Source organism: Herpailurus yagouaroundi, unplaced genomic scaffold (assembly GCF_014898765.1).
Source record: "Herpailurus yagouaroundi ecotype Mexico unplaced genomic scaffold, PumYag 192, whole genome shotgun sequence".
Taxonomy (NCBI): Eukaryota; Metazoa; Chordata; class Mammalia; order Carnivora; family Felidae; genus Herpailurus; species Herpailurus yagouaroundi.
In genome coordinates this window covers 18,826,828-18,850,395 of record NW_024412423.1, presented here as the reverse complement: position 1 = coordinate 18,850,395, position 23,568 = coordinate 18,826,828, and the positions used below count along the sequence as shown (strand labels likewise).

At 36.4% G+C, this 23,568-nt stretch overlaps 1 protein-coding gene across 12 annotated transcripts in view; it reads left to right on the top strand.

Moving 5' to 3' along the window:
- Positions 1-23,568, top strand: part of RAPGEF6 (Rap guanine nucleotide exchange factor 6) — a 192,273-nt gene that overhangs the window by 20,110 nt on the left and 148,595 nt on the right. For 11 of the 12 annotated variants that reach the window (XM_040444398.1, XM_040444402.1, XM_040444396.1 and 8 more), the window contains exons 3-4: positions 1,338-1,394; positions 5,987-6,070. In XM_040444398.1, the coding sequence (XP_040300332.1) occupies positions 1,338-1,394; positions 5,987-6,070 (141 nt within the window). The remainder of the gene's footprint in view (positions 1-1,337; positions 1,395-5,986; positions 6,071-23,568) is intronic. The other variant, XM_040444399.1, reaches the window with a different exon arrangement.

Here is a 23,568-nt window from a genome sequence, read left to right as displayed (position 1 = left end):
TTTCTTTCTTTCTTTCTTTCTTTCTTTCTTTCTTTCTTTCTTTCTTTTCTCTCCTTCTCTCTTTCTCTCTTTCTCTCTTTCTCTTTCTCTCTCTCTCTCTCTCTCTCTCTCTCTCTCTCTCCCTTTCTCCCTTTCTCTCTTTCTCCCTTTATTTCTTTCTTTCTTTACTGTTTATTTATTTTGAGATAGATTGAGAGACCGAGTGTAAGGGGGGGAAGGAGCAGAGAGAGAGAGAGAGAGAGAGAGAGAGAGAGAGAGAATCCCAAGGAGCCTCCACACTGTTAGTGCAGAGCCCGAGATCTAATCCCAAGGAGCCTCTACACTGTTAGTGCAGAGCCCGAGATGTCACAGACTGAGATCATGACCTGAGTGGAAGTCAACCATGACCTGAGCTGACACTTAACCAACTGAGCCACCCAGGTGCTCCTGGGTTTATTATTGTCTATTTTATGTATAACGTAATTCAGATGTCAGCATATGTATGGAAGAAGCGTGCTGAAAACTAGAGCATTTAGTAACACTAAAAGCATTTTTAATGATTTTTTGTAATGTTTATGTATTCAACAGACTTTGTGTGTATGCTTCTGCCAGTAATTTCTTTTATTTTTATTTTTAAGATAGAGCATGAAGGGGTGAGAGGGGGGCAGATAGAAAGAGAGAATGTCAGGCTTGGAGCCCAGTGCAGGGGGTTTGATCCCATGACCCTAACCTGAGCCAAAATTAAGAGTGAGACACTCAACCGACTGACCCACCCAGGCGCCCCTCTACCAGTAATTTCTTTCTTTCTTTTAATTTTTTTTAATGTTTATTTATTTTTGAGAGAGAGAGGGAGAGGCAGAGTGTGACCATGGGAGGAACAGAGAGAGAGTGAGACACAGAATCTGAAGCTGGCTCCAGGCTCTGAACTGTCTGCACAGAGTCCAACGTGAGGCTCGAACTCACGAGCTCTGAGATCATGACCCGAGCTGTAGTTGGACGCTTAACTGACTGAGCCACCCAGGTGCCCCACTTCTACCAGTAATTTCTTAACATGATTCAGTAGTGAATCAGACAAATGTGTATTTTTACATAATAGAAAAGGAAAATTATGCAGTGTGAATTGGCAGGTTATAGAATATACATAAGAGATTTTATTTGTTGCCACTTAATATTATCCAATGGATGTTTTCGAAAATACTGCATTTGATGTCCCTATTTCTAAATTCTTGTAGTTGAGTGAAGAAATTAGTGGTAGATACGATCATTGTCTACTGAAGTATACAATTATAACACTATTTTTAAAACAAAATTGAAGATAAAATAGTTTTAAATTTTTGACTTTTTTTTTAATATGTTAGATTAATGTCTGCAAGAGCACGCTATGAGAGATACAGTGGCAATCAAATTCTTTTTTGGTAAGTATTTTCTTAACTAACTTAAACTAATAGCTTTAATGTTTAAATTTTGACTTTTAGCATTGAAATTCATTTGATTCGGAAGGAATTTATTTACAGCAGATTGTAATATATTCATACACTGAAATAGAAGGTGCATGAAATGTTTACAGTGCAGTGAAGTTTAATAAATACATATAATATTATGTATTAATAACTAATACGCAGCTGAACATAGAGAATATATCTGCTCTCCCGAGGCTCTAGTCAGCTCTCTTAGAAAGGTAATCCATTTCTGACTTACAGCACCATAAATTAGTTTTACCTCTTTTTGAAGTCCACTTAGATAAAAATATTTGGGTCAGGCTTTTTTTTACTTGACACATGTCTAAGATTTTTCCATGTTTTTACGTTAGTCTTTTTGCACTGCTTTGCACCCTGTGTGAAAATAACACAATTCGTTTATCCTGTCCACTGTTGATAGATATTAGGGTTGTTTCCAGTTTTTTCCTTTTGTAGATAGTAAGGTTTGTATGAGCATTTTGTTCATGTCTTTTTGTGCTTTTATATACTCATTCCTGAACATTTGAGGGCATATTCTTAGGAATAGAATTATAGGAAATGTGTGTGACCAAATTTAGGAGAATCTGACATTAGAATCTGACTCACATACTTCATTTTATTATCTCATTATGATTTTATTTTACATTTCCATGCTTATTAATAATGAATGATTTTCATGTTTTTGTAGGCTATTTTGATAGCCCTTTTATGAAACCTGATTTGAATTTTTAACTATTTTTTAATTGGGTTTTCTGTAGTTTTTCTGTCAATTAGTAGAAATTGTTTATAAATTCCATATCCTTGTCCCTTGTTGGGATACTTCTATTTCTTGGATCTTCTCCTACTCTGTGGCTTGCCTTTTCACTTTGCTAAAGGCATCTTTTGAAGAGTAGAAATTTCTGACTAATTTTTCTAATTCTGGCTAGTTTTTCTCTTGTGATTAATGCTTTTCATGTCCTATTTAAAAAAGTCTTTCCCGTTCTCAAGATGATGAAACTATTTGTACCTGTTTTCCTTCTAAAAATTTTGGCAGTGGTGAGTTCTTTTATTATATAGATTCACCAGCTATTTTGAGATAGTATTGACTTTAATGTTTCATTACCAGCACCTCACATTTACCATTTTTAAAGCATTAAACTGGATTCATAGGAATTTTAATAGCTATTTTCATCCATCTGTTGATCCATTTATTATTATTGTTTTTTTTTTTTTTTTAATTTTCAACATTTATTTATTTTTGGGACAGAGAGAGACAGAGCATGAACAGGGGAGGGGCAGAGAGAGAGGGAGACACAGAATCGGAAACAGGCTCCAGGCTCTGAGCCATCAGCCCAGAGCCCGACGCAGGGCTCGAACTCACGGACCGCGAGATCGTGACCTGGCTGAAGTCGGACGCTTAACCGACTGCGCCACCCAGGCGCCCCGATCCATTTATTATTAAATGTTTTTCTGCTACGCTTTATGCTTACCTTGGTGTAGAATGGTGCAAAGACACAGTGTTTTTATTGAGTTTATTGTTTAGTCAAGTAGAGAAAATTAATTAAAAGTTACACATATTTAAGTGCTATCAAAAAAAGAAAAGTATAGATAAATAGATCAGTGGAAGAGAATTGAGAGGCCAGAAGTAAACCCTTGTAATTATGAACAGTTTGTTTTTAATGGCCTCCAAGTAAGATCTTTGCATATTGTGGCTATAATATGAGGATTAAAAAGGAACCAACCACCAATGTACAATTTATGATGAAGATGTTAAAGCATTTCAAGGAGGTGCTCGCTTCGGCAGCACATATACTAAAGCATTTCAAGGAGGTCAGCATAGTTTTTTCAGGAAACAATGCTGTGTTGAGTATTTATTTGCAAAAAGTTAATTTAGACCCTTACCTTACACTCTACAAAATTAACACAAAAAATTAATGAGATGTCACTCATACAGAGCTGTTTGAATAGCTACATTAAAAAACGTAGACAGTACCAAGTGTTGGCACTGATATAGTAACACCTGGAATCCTCATATGTTAGTGGTATGGATGTTAAATGGTATAGCCATTGCAGAAAATAGTTTGACAGTTTCCCAGAAAGTCATACAGTTTTACCACTTGTCCCAGTAATTCTACTTTTACTTATTTATGCTAGAGAAATAAAAACACGTGCATACAAAGACTGTACACAGATGTTCTTAGTAGTACTATTTGTATTTCCAGCTTAAAACTAGAAACAATCAAAATGTATCATGAATGGATAAATAAAATGTCATGTATCTGTATAATGGAATACTATTTGGCAATAAAAAAGGAATAAAGGCAACATGGATTTATAATGCAGCATGGATAAACCTCAAAAACATGCTAAGTGGAAGAAGCAAGACAGAACCTCCACATATTACATGATTCCATTTATATGAACTGTCCAGGAAAGGCAAATCTATGCAGAGAGCATACTATTGGTTAGGAAACAGAAGTGTTCTAAAACCGGATTGCGGTGATCTTTGCACATTTGTTTCAGTTTTCTTGCAAATTGAGTCATGCACTTCAAATGGGCGAATTTATGGTATTTAAATTTTGCCTTAGTAGAACTTTTATTTTTTAAGTTTATTTATTTTGAGAGAGAGAGACAGAGACCGAGTTGGGGAGGGGCAGAGAGAGGGAGAGGTAGAATCCAAAGCAGCCTCTGTGCTATCAGCCCAGAGGCCGACTCTGGGCTTGAGCTCGCAAACCGTGAGGTCTTGACCTGAGGCCAAGATCAAAAGTCACATGCCACCCAGGCACCACAGCACTATTTAAAAAATATGAAGAGTTATACAACTCTATATCTGGTTAATAATAAGATAACTTGCAAAGAATGTGGAAGTTAACTGAAGAATTTAAATTCAGAGGTTGGTAAAGGCAGAGAAAAGAGTGTGTAGTTGATCTTAAGCAACATGGTAGAAAAAGTGAAAGTAAATCAGTGTGTGCAAGCACCTTGATGAAAGAAGAGGAAACAGCAAGAGAAGATTCTGGAGAATCAGGTGGAGGCTATCTGAAGCGTATTTTGGTCTTTATCTTAGGAGCATCTGAAGCCTTTGAAGATAGAAGATCTGACAACATTAAGTATGCCTTCCTTCCTTGGACTGGTTCATTCTTTGATTCCTTTGTTTGCCCAGAGGAAGGAGATAGAATGGCTGACACTAAAGTATTTTACTTTGCTTGGGTTTACTTGTCCAAATGCATTACCACACCATGCTCTGAGTGTGAAATTTTTTGTATGGTCTAAACTGTTTCTTATTCATGGGTTGGCATGGTTCTCTTTGTGGTAGGAGTGAAATTCAGGATTTTCTGCATTTATAATAGAATTAATTGATAACTTTGTGACCACTTTAGGTAAGTGAGATAAAAATTGGGGGCTTGTGGTGGCATCCACTTATAACTTAGTTCTGTCTTAATTTTGGGCAGATTGTTTTTTGATTTTATTCTTTCTTGACTTTGTAAGTCCTCTTTCACAAGAGTAAGGAAGTAGAATTTTAAGCAAGGAACCTTAACTAGGAAATTTGCAGCCATCTACATTTTCCCTCAATGAAGATTTGAAGAAATTAAAAAGAATTTTGAAGTGTCTCCTGGAAAGTTGACAAGAATTTTCCCTTCTCATGGTGAGCATTAGGATTGACATAGAAAGCTTACCCTGAGTGCTGTGTGGAATGTTTTGGAAGCCTAGGTTTCTGGATGGAGAAGAGCAGTGTTCACTGAGGACAGAGAATACTACAAAAAATAGAAGCTTGAAGGAAATAGGTAGATTTTGTTGAGTTGGAGTTCTCTGTTAGACATTCAAGTTTACATGTCAAGTAGATAGCTAGATAAATAGTTCTCCATGTCAGAGGAAAGATTTGTTTTACAGATACTAAAATTTCCTACAGATTGGAATTAATTAAAACCTTAGGTATGGTAAATAAAGATATTTGAGAGGACAGAAAGATAAGTTTATACACTAAGATCTAACAAGATGCTGGGTTTCCATTAGAGATTTAACTAAAATGTTGAGAGACTTGAGTCATCTGGTATTCTTTTATCCCTGAAACACATATAAAAGGTATTTTGTTTGTGTATGTCAGAATAAAATTTAAAAGAAATAAATAGATTATGGTTCACTTTTTAGTTGAGTGAAGATACAATATTGATGAAGTGGTCAATTCCAAATATTGTCTTTAATATACATAAGTTATTAGTATAGGATTTTATGATATGCATGTGTAGTACAGAATTTTAAGTTTTCATATTCATCAAATGTTATCCACTACACAAAATTGGAAAATGTGATGCTAATGATCAAATTAATAAGATTGAGCTAGTAAACATATTCTTCTGATGTCTGTATCTTAAGATAGTGATTACACTTTTTCCCACGTGAACATAGTCTTATAAGTTGGTACATTTTTTAGCAACAGGCACTATTTCCCAAAATTCCATTAATTTTTAATTTGTGATATTAGAATATATTTCATGTTAGGTATTTTGTATTGAATCCATGTAACAGGTGAAATGTGTATGTTTACTTACTCATTAACTTACTTACTTGAACAGTTCAGAAACTGTTGCCCGATGTTGGTATATCCTGCTTTCTGGATCTGTGCTTATGAAAGACTCCATGGTCTTGCCTCCTTGCAGGTATGTTTACATTTGCTGCTTAGAATATATGGCAGGCAACGTTAACATTACAACTTTTTATCTCTCATGTTAAACTGTTTTATGTAGGATGTGTAATTTTTCTAAGTAGGTGATGTATCTTATAAATGTGTTTACTTGCTGGTTCTGTAGGAAATAGTAGCAAGCAACCTGTATTTCTTATTTCTGAGGGTGTACTCTTTATGTCTTGACATCGTATCTTCACTTTGATTTGATCTTTAGTTTTATATGGAATTTGTTTGATTTATTGATGTTTGGATTTGTTGCTAATATTAATGGTTACAGGGAGGGTGATACCTGTTAATAGCTAAGAAAATGGTTTTTAGAGTCAGGCAAACTAGGTTAAAGTCCTGATTTATCATTTACTATTTATATGATTTTGTACATATTTTAGTTTCCTTGTCTGTAAAGTGAGTATAATAATAGCACCTACTTTAAGTGTCTCTTTGAGGTTTTTAGCAAGCTCTGCTACTCAAAGTTCTGAACAGAAGTCTGTAAACATTGACCTCCAGAGCCAGACTGCTTGAGTTCATGTCTGTGTTCTACTATTTCTTGGGCAAATTATGTAATCACTCCCCATTTGTAAAATGGGAACAATACTAGAACCTATTTCATAGGTTACTTTTGAGGAATAAATGACTTAATATATATAAAGCTCTTAGGCTAGTGCCTGGCTTTTATAAATCATTGTTAATTATCATCATCATAATTAATAGGTAAAAGAAGAGAAAGGTGGTTGGAAAAATGGTCACATGGGGTGTTCTTCTAGAATTTGTTCTGTTAGTTCTTAAGATTTGGAGGCTTCATATTAAAATTTGGTAACATTAGGGCACCTGGGTGGCTCCTGTGTCGAGCACCAGGTCGGCTGCTCTGAGTGTGGAGCCTGCTTGAGATTCTCTACCTCTCTCTCCTGCTCATGCACTCTCTCTTAAAATAATTGGTGGCATAAAAATGTAATTTTTTAGTGACTTTTTTCCAATAATGTTTAGAAGAGATTTTTAGACTTTTGAGGTAAGACTTTTAATTGTAGCTGTTAGTTACAAAACTGTTAAATTTAAATATCAAGGTATAGTCTATTTGATAGATGCTATGAATCATTTGATTTTTTTTTTTTTTAGCATTTATTTATTTTTGAGACAGAGACAGAGCATGAGTGGGGGAGGGGCACAGAGATTGGGAGGGAGACACAGAATCTGAAACAGTCTCCAGGCTCTGAGTTGTCAGCACAAAGCCTGCTGTGGGCTCAAACTCACAGAGTGCGAGATCATGACCTGAGCGGAAGTCGGATGCTTAACCAACTGAGCCACCTAGGCACCCCAGTGATTTTTGATGCCACGTTTAAATTCCTGTCTTGGAGTCCTGAAACTTTACATGGTTGCCTTTTGATTTAATGAAGTCTGTGCTTCTTGAACCAGTAGAACCAATAGAATAAAACAAAGCATCTGCTATTTTAACAAATAAAATGCAGAGTCGTTCTTGGTTATTTAAGCCTTTTGGCTATTGTTTCTTTTTTCCTGTGTTTCTGAGATTCACATTAATGAATTTGTAATGAGTTAGCCACTGAAACAGGATAAGCTGGAATGATAGAGATTACAGTTAAGTTTTTGGAATATTAGTATTCTTTTAAATATTTCCTCCCTTTTGTCTGCTGTGATGAATGGTCAAGAATTTGTTAAGACTTTCTGTAGCCATTAATCAGCCACAATAACTCACCGTTATTTATATCAAGACAAGGAAGTATGGGGTGCCTAGGTGGCTCTGTTGGTTAAGCAGTTAATCGTTCAACTTTTGATATTGGCTCAGGTCATGATCTCTTTTTGTGAGATCAATCCCCACATCAGTATTCTTTCTCTACTTCTCTTTCTCTGCCTCTTCCCTGAGCAAACGTGTACTCTTTCCTTCTCAAAATAAATAAATAAATAAATAAATAAATAAATAAATAAACAAACAAACAAACATTAAAAAAAGACAACAAAGCTTAATTTTTTAATAATAGAAATGGGGATGCCTGGGTGGCTCAGTCACTTAAGTGTCCAACTCTTGGCTGAGGCTCAGGTCATGATCTCAAGTTTCATGAGTTTGAGTTCTGCACTGACAGCATGGAGCCTGCTTGGGATTCTCTCTTTCTCCCTCTCTCTCTCTGCCCCTTCCCTGCTCTTGCGCTCTCTCTCTCTCTCTCAAAAATAAACACTAAAAAAAAAAAAATAAGTGACAGAAATGTGTGACATTTAAACAACAAACTCATGGTACATTAATCTAACCATCATGAACTTCACAATAAACATTATAGAAGTTTCTTTAATCATTTAAAGGACAGTTCTGGGGACACCTGGCTTGCTCATTTAATAGAGCATGCAGCTCTTGATCTCAGGGTCATGAGTTCGAGCCCCATATTAGGTGTAGAAATTACTTAGAAAAATAAAATTTAAAAAAATAAACATTTCCGGGTAGGGGATGCACATTTTTCATTTGACACATTTTTTTTTTTTTTTTAGTTTTTTTTTTAAAGCTTTATTTATTTTGAGAGGTTGGGGAGGAGAGGATCCCAAGCAGGCTCCACACTGTCAGTGCAGAGCCCATTGCAGGGTTTGAACCCATGAACTGTGAAATCATGACCTGAGCCTAAATGAAGAGTTGGATGCTTAACTTACTGAGCCACTGAGACGCCCCTGACACATATTTGTAATAGGTCATTGTAGGGTGGTTGTTAGACTTAATAATCCGTGCAGATAAATTTAGAACATGCTTAGCATATATGAAGTATTAAGTAATTTTTGGTTTCTCAATATTATTATAGCATAGTAACATTGGGATATAGTTATTATGACACCAACAGAATATGAACACTGCTTAGTATACGAAGAATGATAGTAGTATTTTAGTTCATAAAAGTATAGTTTATTCTATTAAAAATATTTGATATTCCCTGCATTAGTCAGGAGAGAGAAACCACACAGTAATTCGAACATGGACAGTTTAATTTAAGAGATTAGGCACTAAGAAGGGTAAAGGAGCTAAGGGAGAGTACCCAAGTAAAGAACAAATTTGGCAGGGGGCCCTCTCCCCATGATTTCAGATTTTGTTGGAAGTATGTTGTAGCCCCAGTAGGTAGTGGAGAACTTCACTGGGTTGCCTGTGCCAGACCTCGTCCTCAGTCATAGGGTCAGGGCTGGCAGGAAGGGAACTGCTGACCAGGACTGACCAGAGAACTTCCCCTCCCCCTGCTAGGGTGTGGTTGGGCCCTGAGGCTGGGGACAGGACCTCCTTTGTCTTGACACACGCACACACTGGTGCACTTCTCCCTTCCCTTCCCCTTGAGAAAGACAAATTTTCTGTTGCATTGTTCTTCTGCTAGCACCCTCTACTGACAAAGCTTTAGCATTTTCAGCTGGCAGAAGGATAGCGTTAACTGAATCTAGATCCTTTATTGGAAAGTAGATTTGAAACAGCATGAATGTATTTCCAGTTGAAAGGCAGTGGATAACTGGCACAGTCCACTCTGAGTTCCTTAGCTTCTACATGGATGCTTCTAAGCAAATTTGAACTCCCATCCAACAACAAAACAACTCTGTTGTCACCTTAAAAGATACAGCTGTCTTTTGTACCAGTGAAGAATTTCTTACTTTGTCCCTAAAATAAGGAATTGCACAGTCCTAACAATCATTACTGGTTATATTAATTATATAGTGCATCACAGTGCTTTTGAAAATTCTGTTAACCAAAGACTAAAGTTCGCTTCCACCAAACTATACTTAAAATAAATAAGGGAAACAGAGGGAAGAAGAAAATGGTTAACATTTACATAAATACAGACATAAATGCAATAAACAAAGGAAAAAAATATCCTATATTTCTTATTTCTGTGATTGGTCACATGGCTGTAATTGGTACCTCTGGCTTCCTTCTTTAGCTACCCATTCAGTACTTCTGCCCTAAGCCAGACGTTCATCCGTTCTGCATCCTTTACCTGATGATGTTAACAAAATCTTCATTTCTGACGGGTCCTTAAATGTCCTGCTCTGTTGTGTTGGTGGTGGTAGTTTTCCATAAACTTTGAATAGTGGACATGGCAGTACAAGGATCCTAAGGGAATCCCCCCATTTTGTGCAGCAACTCAGTTTGTGCTTGTGATTGTGATCAGTTACTCAGGCCTTTATTTATTTATTTATTTTTTAATAGGTTAGGTTGAATTTATTTATTTATTTATTTATTTATTTATATTTTATTTTTTTAAATTTTTTTTTTCAACGTTTATTTATTTTTGAGACAGAGAGAGACAGAGCATGAACGGGGGAGGGGCAGAGAGAGAGGGAGACACAGAATCGGAAACAGGCTCCAGGCTCTGAGCCATCAGCCCAGAGCCTGACGCGGGGCTCGAACTCACAGACCGCGAGATCGTGACCTGGCTGAAGTCGGACGCTTAACCGACTGCGCCACCCAGGCGCCCCTACTCAGGCCTTTAGAGTAACCCCTTCCCCTGCCTGTTGGTTCATTGGCCAGGTGAAAGTATCTAATTCAGTGGAACCATTGTGTTTCCTCATAGAAGCAATCTTCTTTTGGGCACTAGGACTCAAAACCAGAACAAAGTTTTTTGGATGGGCAGCAAAAATTCTGAATGAGTTACTAGGTATAGTAGTGAGAAGAGCCGCTCTTACTTCCATGCCTTGAATATCAGATCTGTGTATTCTGGTTATTGGGGGAGACAGAAACCCTTGCTGTACATAGGCTGTTGCAAAATGAGTGCCTTGATCAAAAATAGTGTTGTCTAGAGTGCCAGGATGGTAGAGCAGGCATTTTGTGAGCCCATGGATAGTGGTGCTGGCAGAAGCATTATGGATGTGGAAGGTAGATCATTTCCAGAATATGTGTTTATTCCAATGAGGACAAATACCTGCCTCTTCCATGACAGAAAAAGTTCACTGTAAATAATCTGGCCCTAGGTGGCTGGCTGGTCCCCATAAGGAGACTTTCTGTTAATCTCTCATGTTGGCAGATTAGGTTCCTAGCAGTAGCATTAGCAGTTAAACCCTGCATATTCTCCATCTCTGCCACCATGGCCACTTTATTCATGGGCCCATTGAACAAGCACTGGTGTAGCTGAGGGAAGAGTTTGGTTGACTTCCACAGGGCGTGGCATTTTAGTCACCTCATTATTAAAGCCTCCTTCACGGTGGATGCCTTTCAGGCATTCATATGAGGTACAGATATATTGAAAGTCCTTCTACATACCACTTCCCAGACTTTTTGTTACCAATCTTCCTTTCAATCCTATTCGTTCCTGGTCCCTAACCTTTCAGCCATACCATTAGTAACTTCCCTTGAATCTCTTTTGATCAATAATTCCGGCCATCTCTAAATCCAGAAAAAAGGACAACTAAATGTATTGCTTGTAATTCTATTCCCTGGGTCAATTTTCCTTTACCATCTTCCTTGGGGGTTATGTCTGAGTGACCTCTTGGCTGTCCACTTTTGGGTGCAGACCCATTGATAAAACAGGCTCACAGTTTTTCTTCTTCTGTCAGCTGGTCATAAGGAATTTCTTAGGTAGCCATAAGCATAGATTGAGGTAGAGGAGGCAGTGCAATAGGAGTTGATGTTGGAGTCTGATCTACCTACCAGCTCTTGGGTAAATTCAGTTTCTTATTTTCCATAATAGATGGCTACTGCCCTGCCTGGCACTTGTGGCTAACTATGCAGTTCATTATAGGAAGTTCAGGCAGCATTGTCATCTGATGTCCTGTGGTTAGTCATTCAGCGTCTGCTAAGGCCCAGTAGCAAGCCAGAGCTTGTTTCTCAAAAGGATAATAGTTATTTGCAGAGGAGATCATAAGTGTTTCAGAAATTGTAGACATCTGCACTATCATTCTCATATTAGTGCTTGGGAGACTTTCTGTAGAGCATCTGTGTTTGCCATGGACCCTATACATACCATTAGATGTGCAGGTTCATAAGACTGCAATGGTTCAGTGGCTTATCCTCCATTTTGAATTTGCTTACAGCCTTGTGGGTGACGCTGAAAATGGGTCAAAGTAGCACACTCAGTATATGTTACCTCTAGAATCAAAAAACCAACCAAGCATTGTGCCTTCTCTCTCTCTCTCTCTCTCTCTCTCTCTCTTTTTTTTTTTTTTTTTTGTTTGGTTGATGGCATGAGATACAGCAAGTTGTGTTTCACCTTGGAGGGGAAATTTTGTGTCCCAAATTACGGAATTCTCAGAAACTTCACTGAGGGCAGGACATTCGAAATTTTATATGTATTTTAAATCAGTATTTTTTTACAATTTACTATGAACTAAGTATATAAGTAAAAAATCAAGTCTGAAATGTAAATGTCTTCTGAAATGAATTTAGTCTCTTTCTGGAATTGAGTTCACTTTATAGTTGCTACAGTAAAATCTGTAAGCTCAAGAAAGCCAGGACTGGGGCAATTGAGTGGCTTAGTCGGTTGGATGTCCCACTTTGGCTCAGGTCATGATCTCATGGTTCATAGGTTCAAGCCCCGCATCAGGCTCAGAGCCTGGAGCCTGCTTCAGCTTCTGTGTCTCCCGCTCTCTCTGCCCCTCCCCCACTCATGTGCACGCATGCGTGCACGCTGTCTCTCCCTCTCTCAAATATAAATAAACATTAAAAAAAATTTAAATAAAAAAAAAGCGAGGACTTTATTATGTGTGATTTTTAAATAAAATTTAATGCGTGTATTTATTCATTCAAACATTAATTTATGGTGCAAATAAGTATTGTCATCTCTCTATAAGACTCTACCCTTAAGACAAAATACTGATTTACTTTGGTTTGGGATGACTCTTGTTTGAAAAGGGTCTGTTTGGCCTGTAAAGGAAGCTTTCTTGGGGAAACAGTTGTGGCAATGGATTCTACACATCAGCAGGATTAGTTAGGCTTAGAAGAAGGGAACCAACATTGAAGTCAGAGAATATCTCCAGTAGTAGGGCATTAATTCATATAGCAAACACTTAGTGCCTACATGTGTCAGGCACACTGCTAGTCTTGGGTTGGTAAAGTTATCACCTGTAAATAGCATTGTAAATAGTAGTGTTCTTTTTTTAAAGACACACTTTTAAGGTAGTTTTTTGAAGTAAATTTGTACCATTCAAAAGTGAAAACAGTAGAACAAGAGGTATTTTAAATATTATTATTCCCACTTTTAGTGTCCTCCACACCATTTAACCCATTTACATAGATAACTAACTACATTTATTAAAATCTTCGTGGGGTTTTTTTTTTTTAAATACATATGTAAGAAATTCTTTTTTTTTTTTTTTTCTTCTATTTCTGACCTAATAGGAACCTAATGTGCATATCAGGGAGTTACTGTAATTTCTTGAACATTTGCCTATTTACTACCCAGAACAAGAATTTGAACATTGTCAGCACCCTAGAAGCAGCCTGCAGTCTTTCCTCAAATCAACTTTCCTACTCCCCCCACCACCCAAAGTTACTATTTTTTGAGGTTTTAATTAGTCTTAGGTATCTGTAGAGTTTTAGCCTGACGATACATATACCTAAACACCGTAGTTTGGTTTTTGTTTACTTTTGAACTTGGTGTTAATGTAATCATACAATATTCTTTTGTGTATGGCTTCTTTGAGCCAGTGTTGTTTATGAGATGCATCTATGTAGTTAGAGTTAATTCATTTTTCTTAATTAGCATTACATTTTATAGTTGAGGGCTGTTACTAGGAAAGCAGCTGTGAACATTCTTGTACATTAGATGCACATGGGCATGAATTTATGTAGGGTACACCTCACAGAGAATTGATGGCTCACAGGATGTGCCTATGTTCATATGAACAACAAATACATACTGTTGATTACAAGTTATATTCCAAAGCGAATGTACTAATTTACACACTCTCACCAGCATTGTGTGAGAATTTCTGTTGTTCCACATCCTCACCAACATTTGGTATTGTGGAGCTTTTTGTTTATTTTTTTTATCCTGATACATTTTAGTTACTCTGTTGAATTTATATACTTCATTATAGTTTTGATTTGCATGTTACTGATTGCTAATGAGTACATTTTTATTTGAATAATCTTTTTGTTTTTCAAGCGCATCTTCAAATCCATTGCGCATTTTTGTAATGCATTGTCTTTTTGTTCCTGAGATGTAGAAGTTCTCTATATATCCTGAATAAGCATCTTTGCTTGGTTATTTTTGTTGGAAAATATTTTCCTTGTGTCTTGTATTGTTCATTCTCTTAGCAGTGTCTTTGGATGAATGAAAGTTCTTAACTCTAATACAGAGCAATTCAGTCTTTTTCTTTTTGTCTTCTTTGCTTAAGAAATATTTATGGTACCTGCAGTCATGAAGATATTTTCCTTTATTATTTTCTAGCACTTTCTTGTTTTCCTTCTACATTTACGTCTATAATCTACTTAAAGTGGATTTTTTTTATGTTTATTTATTTATTTTGAGAGAGCATGGCCAGAGGAGGGGCAGAGAGAGGGGGAGAGAATCCCAAGCAGTCTCCACACTGTCAGTGCAGAGCCCGTTGCTGGCTTGATCCCAGGAACCGTGAGATCATAACCTGAAACAAAATCAAGAGTCGGGTGCTTAACTGACTAAGCCACCCAGGTCCCCTGCTTAGAGTGGATTTTTGAGTATGATAATGTTGCATGGTTTTCCATATGGATTCCTATGTATCCTTTTCCCATTCTTCTTGAATACCACATTTTTTTTTTTTTAAATAAACATATCCACAGATGTGCCTGTTTCTGGGCTTCTAATCTCTTCCATTCGATTTTGTTCATACCTGCTTGAATACCACACTGTTGTAATTACTATAGCTTTATAATGTGTCTTGAAGTTTAATAGAGAAATTATTTATGAGAAACTGCTAAACTCCATTCCATAGCAGTTGTACCATTTTAAAATCCCACTGGCAGTGTATAAGAGTTCTGTTTCTCTTTCTACATAGTCACAAACGTGATTGTCAGTCTTATAGTTTAGCTATTCTAGTCACTGTGAAGTGGTTTTAATTTTAATTTTCCTGCTTGGTGATACTGAGCACTTTTTCTTGTGCTTACTGGTTGTGGCTTCCTCTATATTCTTTTGTGAACTTCCTATTAAATTTTTTTTTTTCCTGTTTCAAAGCTGAGCTGTTTGTCTTTATTATTTTGTAGGAATCTTTAATACATTCAAGCTGCAAGGTGACAGGTTTTGCACACATTTTATCTCATTTGGTCGCTTGCGTTTTATTTTCTTAATTTTTTTAAACAACTTTATTAAGGTATAATTGTAGACTAAACTGTGCATGTTTAAAATAGTTTGATAAGTTTTGGTGTATGCATACACCTGTAAAACCAGTGCTGTAATAAAGCTAATGAACATATCCATCACTCCCCCCCCCCACCCCAGATTGCTCATGTCCCTTTGTAAACTTTTTCTTTCATCTGTCCTTGCTCCCTTGGTCCCCAGGGATTATTAATTACTATTATTATTTTTTTGGTCACTTTAGATTACATTTTCTACAATTTTATATGAAGTGAAACATAAAATATATACTCTTGTCTAGCTTTTCACACTAAAATTACTTTGAGATTTATCCATGTTGTGATATGTATCACTATTTCAATATTTCATTTCTTTTTTCTTTAAGTTACTATACTATACATTTGATCACCAGAAGTCACTCCTGTTGTATCTGCACATTTGTTCGCTTTGACCTTCATCACTGTAATTCCTTCTCCCCTGAGTACCTGGCAACCACCATTTTAGTCTTTATTTGAAATCAGGTTTTAAAAAAAAGTTTTGGAACTCTCCATGTGACACCATATAGTATTTGTCTTTCTGTGCTTTGTATGGTGTATTTCATTCAGCATAGTGCCCTTAGTGTTCATCTGTATTCCTTTTTATTACAGTATTCTCTTGTATGGACCACTCTTTGCAGTTCAGCTACTGGTAGACATTTGGGTGGTTTTCTGTTTTTGATTATTTTGACTTGTGGTGCTATCAACATTTGTGTACAAGTCTTTATGTGAACATACGATGTCTTATCTTTTGAGTAAATACATGGGAAGAGAATGGATTATAACCCGTCATGTGTACACATACTTTCATTTATTTTGGGCATATAAGTATATATTTTGGAACGGCTAGATTATGGGGTAGAGGGATACTTAACCTCTTAAAGTGTCATATTCTTCTAAAGTTGTGCCATTTTACATTCCCACCAGCAATATATGAGAATGCCTGTATCACCTCCTCATGAACACTTGTTAAGGTCAATCTTTTTAAGTTACATGTCTTCGTGGGTATGTGATAGTATCTGATGGTAGTTTAAATTTACATTTCCCTAAAGACTAATGATTGTGAGCATCTTTTCATGTACTTACTTGTCAGTTATATATCTTTTGTGAAGTGTCTTTTTGAATCGTTTGCCCATTTGGGAGGGGCAGGTAGAGTTGTACAATTTCTTATTTTTTAGTTATAGAAGTTCCTTACACTTTTCACAAGTCCTTTAACAGATATGTGCCACACACATATTTTCTTCACTCTGTGGATTGCTTTTCAGAGGGCAGAAGAACTTAATTTTGATAAAACTCAATTTATCAGGTTTTTTTCTTTAATGGATTATAGTTATGTTGTTGTAGGTAGAAAATCTTTGATTATACATAATTTTTTAAATAATTTTTTCTGTAAGTTTTTTAGTTTCAGATTATGCTATGATAGATTTGTCTGTGATCATTTTGTGTCTAGTTTTTTACATAGTGTATGATATGTGGATCTCATTTCATACCTATACATACTCAATTGCTCTTGCACCGTTTGTTGACAAAACTGTCCTTTCTCTGAATTACCTTTGCATCTTGGTTGAAATTTAATTGACCGTGTGGATCTGTTTCCCAGTTGTTTACTTTGTTTCATTGATTGATTGATTTTTTTTGTGTGTGGTACCATTGCTACATTGTCTTGCTGACTCTAGCTTTAAATCCACAAAATGTATGGGTCCTCCCAACTCTGCCAAATTGTTTGGGTCATTATAGGTTCTTTGCAGTTGCATATGAATTTCAAAGTAAGTTTATTAATTAAAAAAAAGAAAAACCTGGGGCATTTACTTTCGAGTACCCCCTCTCTGTAAAGAGAACTTTCCTACTGTTTTTCCTTTCTAATCTTTTATTCTTTGCCTGCTGCTCAAAGCCTGAGAGTTTGATTGCACCTGCACTGAATCTGTTAGACCATTTGGGGTAGTATTGACATTTTTTTTTTTTTTAATGTTTATTTATTTTTGAGAGAGAGAGGAGACAAGAGCGCTAGCAGGGGAGGGGCAGGGAGAGAGGGAGACACAGAATCTGAACCAGGCTCCAGGCTCTGAGCTGTCAGCACAGAGCCTGACATAGGGCTCAAACCCACAAGCTGCAAAATCATGCCCCAAGCCGAAGCTGGATGCTCATCTGACTAAGCCACCCAGGCACCCAGGGTAGTATTGACATGTTAACAGTTTATCTTTTAAACCAGTAACAAGGTGCATCACTCTTTTTGTTTAGGTCTTTAATTTTTTTCAACAGTGTTTTGTAGTTTTCTCTCAGCAGTGTTTTGTAATTTTCACTGTTGAGGTGTTGTATGTGTGATTTTATATCTTGTAGCCTTGCTAAATTTCACGTTATTCTAATAGCTGTCTTACAGATTCTTTAGGATTTTTCTGATCTCTTGTCTACTGATGTGTGAATTGACAGTTTCTTTTTTTTTCCCCTAATTTAAATGTGCCTTCTCCCCATTTTCCTGTCATATTGCCCTAGGAAGAAATTACAGTACAGTGTTGAAGAGATGGGCTGAGAATAGGGGCACCCGGGTGACTCAGTCGGTTAAGCGTCTGACTTCAGCTCAGGTCATGATTTCGCAGTTCGTGAGTTTGAGCCCTGTATTGGGCTCTGTGCTGACAGCTCAGAGCCTGGAACCTGCTTCAAGTTGTTTCTCTCTTTCTCTGCTCCTCCGTTGCTCATGTTCTCTCTCTCTCAAAACCAAATAAACATTAAAAAATTAAATAGAAAATAGATGTGCTGAGAACAGACACTATTTACTTGCTCTGTATTGAAGGGGAATTAGGGATGAGAAGGTAGAAGCATTCAATTTTTCACCAAGTGTATTCCTAGATCTAAATTTTTTGTAGATGCCATTTGTCTGGTTGTCAGTTTATAATCTATACTATATTGTACCCTCAGCATCAGGCAACCACTGTTCTGCTTTCTAGTAAATAGATTACATTTACCACTATTTTTTTAAATGTTTATATTTTTGAGAGACAGAGAGTCTGTATGTCCACAAATGAGTAGGGCAGGGACAGAGAGGGGGACAGAGGATCTGAAGCAGGGTCCCTTCTGCCCAGTTCAGGACTCAGAGTCACAAACTGTGAGATAATGACCTGAGCTGAAGTCAGACACTTAACCATCTGAGCCACCCAGACACTCCACATTTACCACTATTTTTTATAAATGGAACAATAAGTTGTCTAACATTTAGTATTTAAAATATTTCACTTAGCATAATGTTTGGAGATTCCTTCATGTTACTCTGTATATTGATAATTCATTTTATAAAATTGTTCATTAGTATCCCATTGTATGGATGTACCACTATGTGTTTATACATTCTACTGTTGAAAGACATTAAGGTTGTTTGCAGTTTTTTGCTATAATGAATAAAGCACCTATGAACATTTTTGAACAAGTCTTTTTATGAACATGTGTTTTTTTCTTGGAGTAAATACCTAGACTTCAGTGGCTAAGTTGTATGGTAGGCATGTTTAACTTGTTAAAAGAACTGCCAAATGTTTTGTTGACTGTTACACCGTTTATATTGCCACCACCAGTTTGAGTTCCCATTACTTATCCTTTTCAGTGCTTGATATGGTTAGTCTTTAATTTTTGCTCTTGTGCTATGTATGTAATGGATTGTGTGGTATTAATATGCATTTCTGTGATAACTGCTAGCATTTTTGCATGTAGTTATTAACCATTCACATACCTTCTTTTGTGAAAAGTTGGTTCAGTTCTTTAGAGGTTGTCTTTTTATTTTTGAGTTATATGAGTTACTTATCATGGATAAAAATTAACAGATATATCTGTTGAATATATTTTTCCTCGACTATTTCATGCCTTTGCAGTTTTCAGTGGCAACTTCTTTAATTGTTACAAAGCCTCAAGGATGATTTTTTCCCCCTTTTATTGTAATACTTATGTGTTCTAATTAATCTTGGCATACTCCAAGTTTGTAAAAATTTATTTCTGTTTTTTAAGACAGTTTTCTTGAAATAGCTTTATTGGAGTATAATTTGCATACCATAAAATTCATCCATCTTAAGTTCACAGTTGAATAATTTATGGTAAATGTGTACATTGGTACATGACATTTACAGTTGACTTGCATTGCCTGAAAAAGTTCCCTCATGCTCTTTTGCGGTTAATCTGATCTCCTTTCTGTCATTAGATACTTTCTGTAGATATTTAGAAGTAGTCTTTTGTTTTTGGCTTCTGTCAGCATGTTTTTGAGATTCTCCCATATTGAGCACGTATCACTTATAACACACGTATTTTTTTAAATTACTGAATCGTACTTCAATCTAGAAAGGTATCCCATTTTGTCTAGCCATTTACCAGAAGATAGAAATTTAAAAATTAAAAATTTTTTATTAAGTTTTGGAGTTTTTACAAATAATGCTGTTACCAAGATTTGCTTACAAGTCTTTATATGGGCCATGTGTTTTCATTTATTGTGTAGATTGTTCTGTTGTATGACAAGCATATATTTAACTTTTGGAAAGCTCCAAATTGTTTAAAAGATGACTGTACTGTTTCACATTCTGACCAGCAACATACAATAAATCTAGTTTATCCATATCCTCTCCATCACCTGGTATTGGCAGTCTTTGATTGTTACTGTTTCAGTGTATACTTAATGACATCTCCATGTGATTTTAATTTGCATTTCAGTAGTGACCAGTGCTTTTGTGGATCTTTTCTTGTGCTTAGTAGGCATTTCTACTTTGTTGAAAATCGTTCACCCCTTTTCTCTATTTTCAGTTGTATTGTTTGTCTTAATACCAATTGTAAGAATTTAAAGTTGATTCTTGAACAGCTGATGTAAACATCCATGTGCATCTTTTTGTGTGGACATGAGTTTTCAGCTCCTTTGGGTAAATTCCATAGAATGTGATTACTGGGTCATATGGTAAAAGTATTTTTAGTTCTCTTCTTGTTCACTTTAGAGTTCTTTGTGTCTTTGTATTTTGGATAACAAGCCTTACTCAGATGGAGATTTTGCAAATATTTTTCCCAATCTGGGGCTTGTTTTCTCATTCTCTTGACTTTGTCTTTTGTAGAGTAGGTTTTAATCTTAATGAAGTTGAGCGTATCATTTATTTCATGCATCATTCCTTTGATGTTGGAACTAAACGGTCACTGCCATACCTAGAATCATTTAGCTTTTTCCTATGTTTTATAGGAGTTTTATGTTTTACATCTAGATCTCTGATCCATTTTGACTTAATTTCATTGTAGAGGGGGAGTAAGATGTGTGTCTAGATTCATTTTTTTGACGTGTTTTCAGCACAGTTTGTTGAAGAGACTGTCTTTGCTCCACTGTATTGCTTTTGCTCTTTTGTCAAAATCAGTTGAGCATATTCATGGAAATCTAATTCTGGGCTCTCTGTTCTGTTGATACCTTTATTTTTTAACTAGCACCACAGTGTCTTGTTCCCTGTACCTTTATGATACATTTTAAAGTCAGTGAGTGTCACTCTTCTGACTTAGTTCTTCTTCTTCAGTATTGCATTTGCTATTCTAGGTCTTTTGCCTGTCCATGTATTCTTTAGAATTGGTTTTTCAGTACAGTATTTGCAAATAACATGATGAGATTTTAATTGGAATTGTACTGAATATATAATTCAAGATGGGAAGTAATGACATTCTGACAATGAGTCTTCCTATCCACGAACATGGAATCACTCTTCATTTATTTAGTTATGTTTTATACTTTTTAAAATTAATGTTTATTTATTTATTTTGAGAGAGAGTACAAACAGGGGAGGGGCAGAGAGTGAGAGAGAGAAAGAATCCCAAGCAGGCTCCGTGTTTTCAGTGCAGAGCCCGATGTAGAGCTCGAACTTGTGAATCACGAGATCATGATTTGAGCCGAAGTCAAGAGTCGAGCAGTAAACTGATGAGCCACCCAGGCGCCCTATTTAGATCTTCAGTATCATTGATCAGAGTTTTGTAATTTTCATCATATAGGTCTCATACATTATTCTGGTAGATTTTTACCATAGAATTTCATTTTTTGGAGGGCAGCTAATGGAAATGGCATTGTATTTTTAATATCAAATTCCATTTCATTCAAAGTGTATAAGAAAGTAATTGGCTTTTGTATATTAAACTTGTACCCTGTGACCTTGTTGTAATCGCTTATTCCAGAAGTGTTTTTGGTGTTGCCCCCCTTACTCCAGATTTTCTACATAGATAAACATGTTATCTGAACAGGATGGTTTTATCTTTTCCTTCTCAATCTTACACCTTCTGTTTCCTTTTCTTAGTGTGTTAGCTAGGTCTTCCACTATGAACTTGAAAAGCAGTGGTTGAGGGGGACATCCTTGCTTAGTTTCTGATCTTAGTGGTTATTCGCTATTAGTTTTTTTAAATAGTCTTTAACAAGTTGAGAGGGTTCCCGTGTATTTCTGGTTTACTGGGTTTTTATCTCGAATGGGTTTTGGATTTTGTCAAATTATTTTTGCATCTATTGATATAATTCTATAGTTTTTCTTTAGCCTGTCAATGTGATGGATTACATTAATTGATTTTTGAATACTGAACTATCCTTGTATACTTTATTTTTTTTTTAATTTTTTTTAACATTTTTATTTATTTTTGAGACATGGAGAGACAGAGCATGAACGGGGGAGGGGCAGAGAGAGAGGGAGACACAGACTGAAACAGGCTCCAGGCTCTGAGCTGTCAGCACAGAGACTGACGCGGGGCTCGAACTCACGGACTGTGAGATCATGACCTGAGCCGAAGTCGGACGCTTAACCGACTGAGCCACCCAGGCGCCCCTATCCTTGTATACTTTAGTTAAATCCTCCTTGGTTGTGGTGTATAATTTTTACTCTACATCCTAGCCATATCATAGTCTGGTTCTGATGCTTGATCTGTCTTTTTCGTCTGTGTCTTTTGTCTTCTAGTATTGCCTTCTCATGATGTAGATGTACTGGGTAAGCCAGACATGATGTACTGGGTAAAAGGAATTGCTATAAATAGACCTTTAGTAATATACTGGTAAGGTGTGAGAGGAGGGGGCCTTTCCTAATATACAGGTAAGGTGTGAGAGGAGGGGAAGCATTTCATAGTCCTGTGATTAGATCTCAGTCTTTTGGTGAGCCATTACCTCTGTATTTTGAACTTGCCTTGTATTTCTCAGTTTCTACCCCCTCCCCACCATCCCCTTGAAGTGGGTCAAGATTGCTAGAGTGGGCTGGAGTTGGGCATTCCCTTTCTCCTTATGGAAGGTTGAGTATTTTCCTTTCTAAAGGTCACTTAGGCTCTCTGATGGGCAGACCTTGAAAAGAAGTCAAGAATACTGTAGGATGTTTCAAAATGGTCCTCTGCCCCTGCCTCCGCCAGAAGTACAAGGGTCTCTCTTACATATTCTGAGATCCTGGTAGAGATCAGTGAGGTAAACTCAAAAGTGTCGAGGCCCCTTCAGTTGACTGTGTCTCTGAAGTTTTTAACTCTCAGAGTTGTCCACACTGAGCTTCCAGCAGTTCATCAATTATATAGTTTGGTTTTTCTTATCCTGGTGCTAGTGCCTGCAGAAATTGCTATTCTGGGTTGTAATTATCTATACTTGTCTGTTCCCTTCAATTTGGGGGCAACAGTTTGCTCACTTATCTCAATTCTATTACAGAGGTAAGAAAAAGTGGGTGACTTACTAGGTAGTTCATTTTTTTACTTGTTATTAGGACAGATAGCAATTTCTAAGATTCTTATATGCCAGAACAGAAACTGGAAGTCTGGAAATATTTTGAATCTTTAGATTACTTGGGGGACATTTGTAATCTTAACAACATAGCATTATCCGATCCATGGACATGGATTGTTTCTACTTACATTTACATCTTTCATTTCTCTCACTTATATTTTACATTTTTTCAGTGTGTAGGTCTTATGTTTTTGTTAAACTGTTTACAAGTATTTTTCTTTTTGATCCTATTCTGGATGGCATTGTTTGCTTCATTTCATGTTTATTTTATTCATTGCTAGTATATAAAAACATTGCTAATTCGTTTTTATATGTGGATGTTATATCCTGTGATCTTGATACACTCTAAGTTTTCTAAGAAAGTTTATAGGTCCTTAGAGTTTTGCTGCACTCAGAATGAGTTGTCTCTGGTAAAGACATTTATTTCTTTGTACCCATTGTTTATGCCTTTAATTTTTTTCGTTGTGTTACTACCCTGGCTTTAATCTCC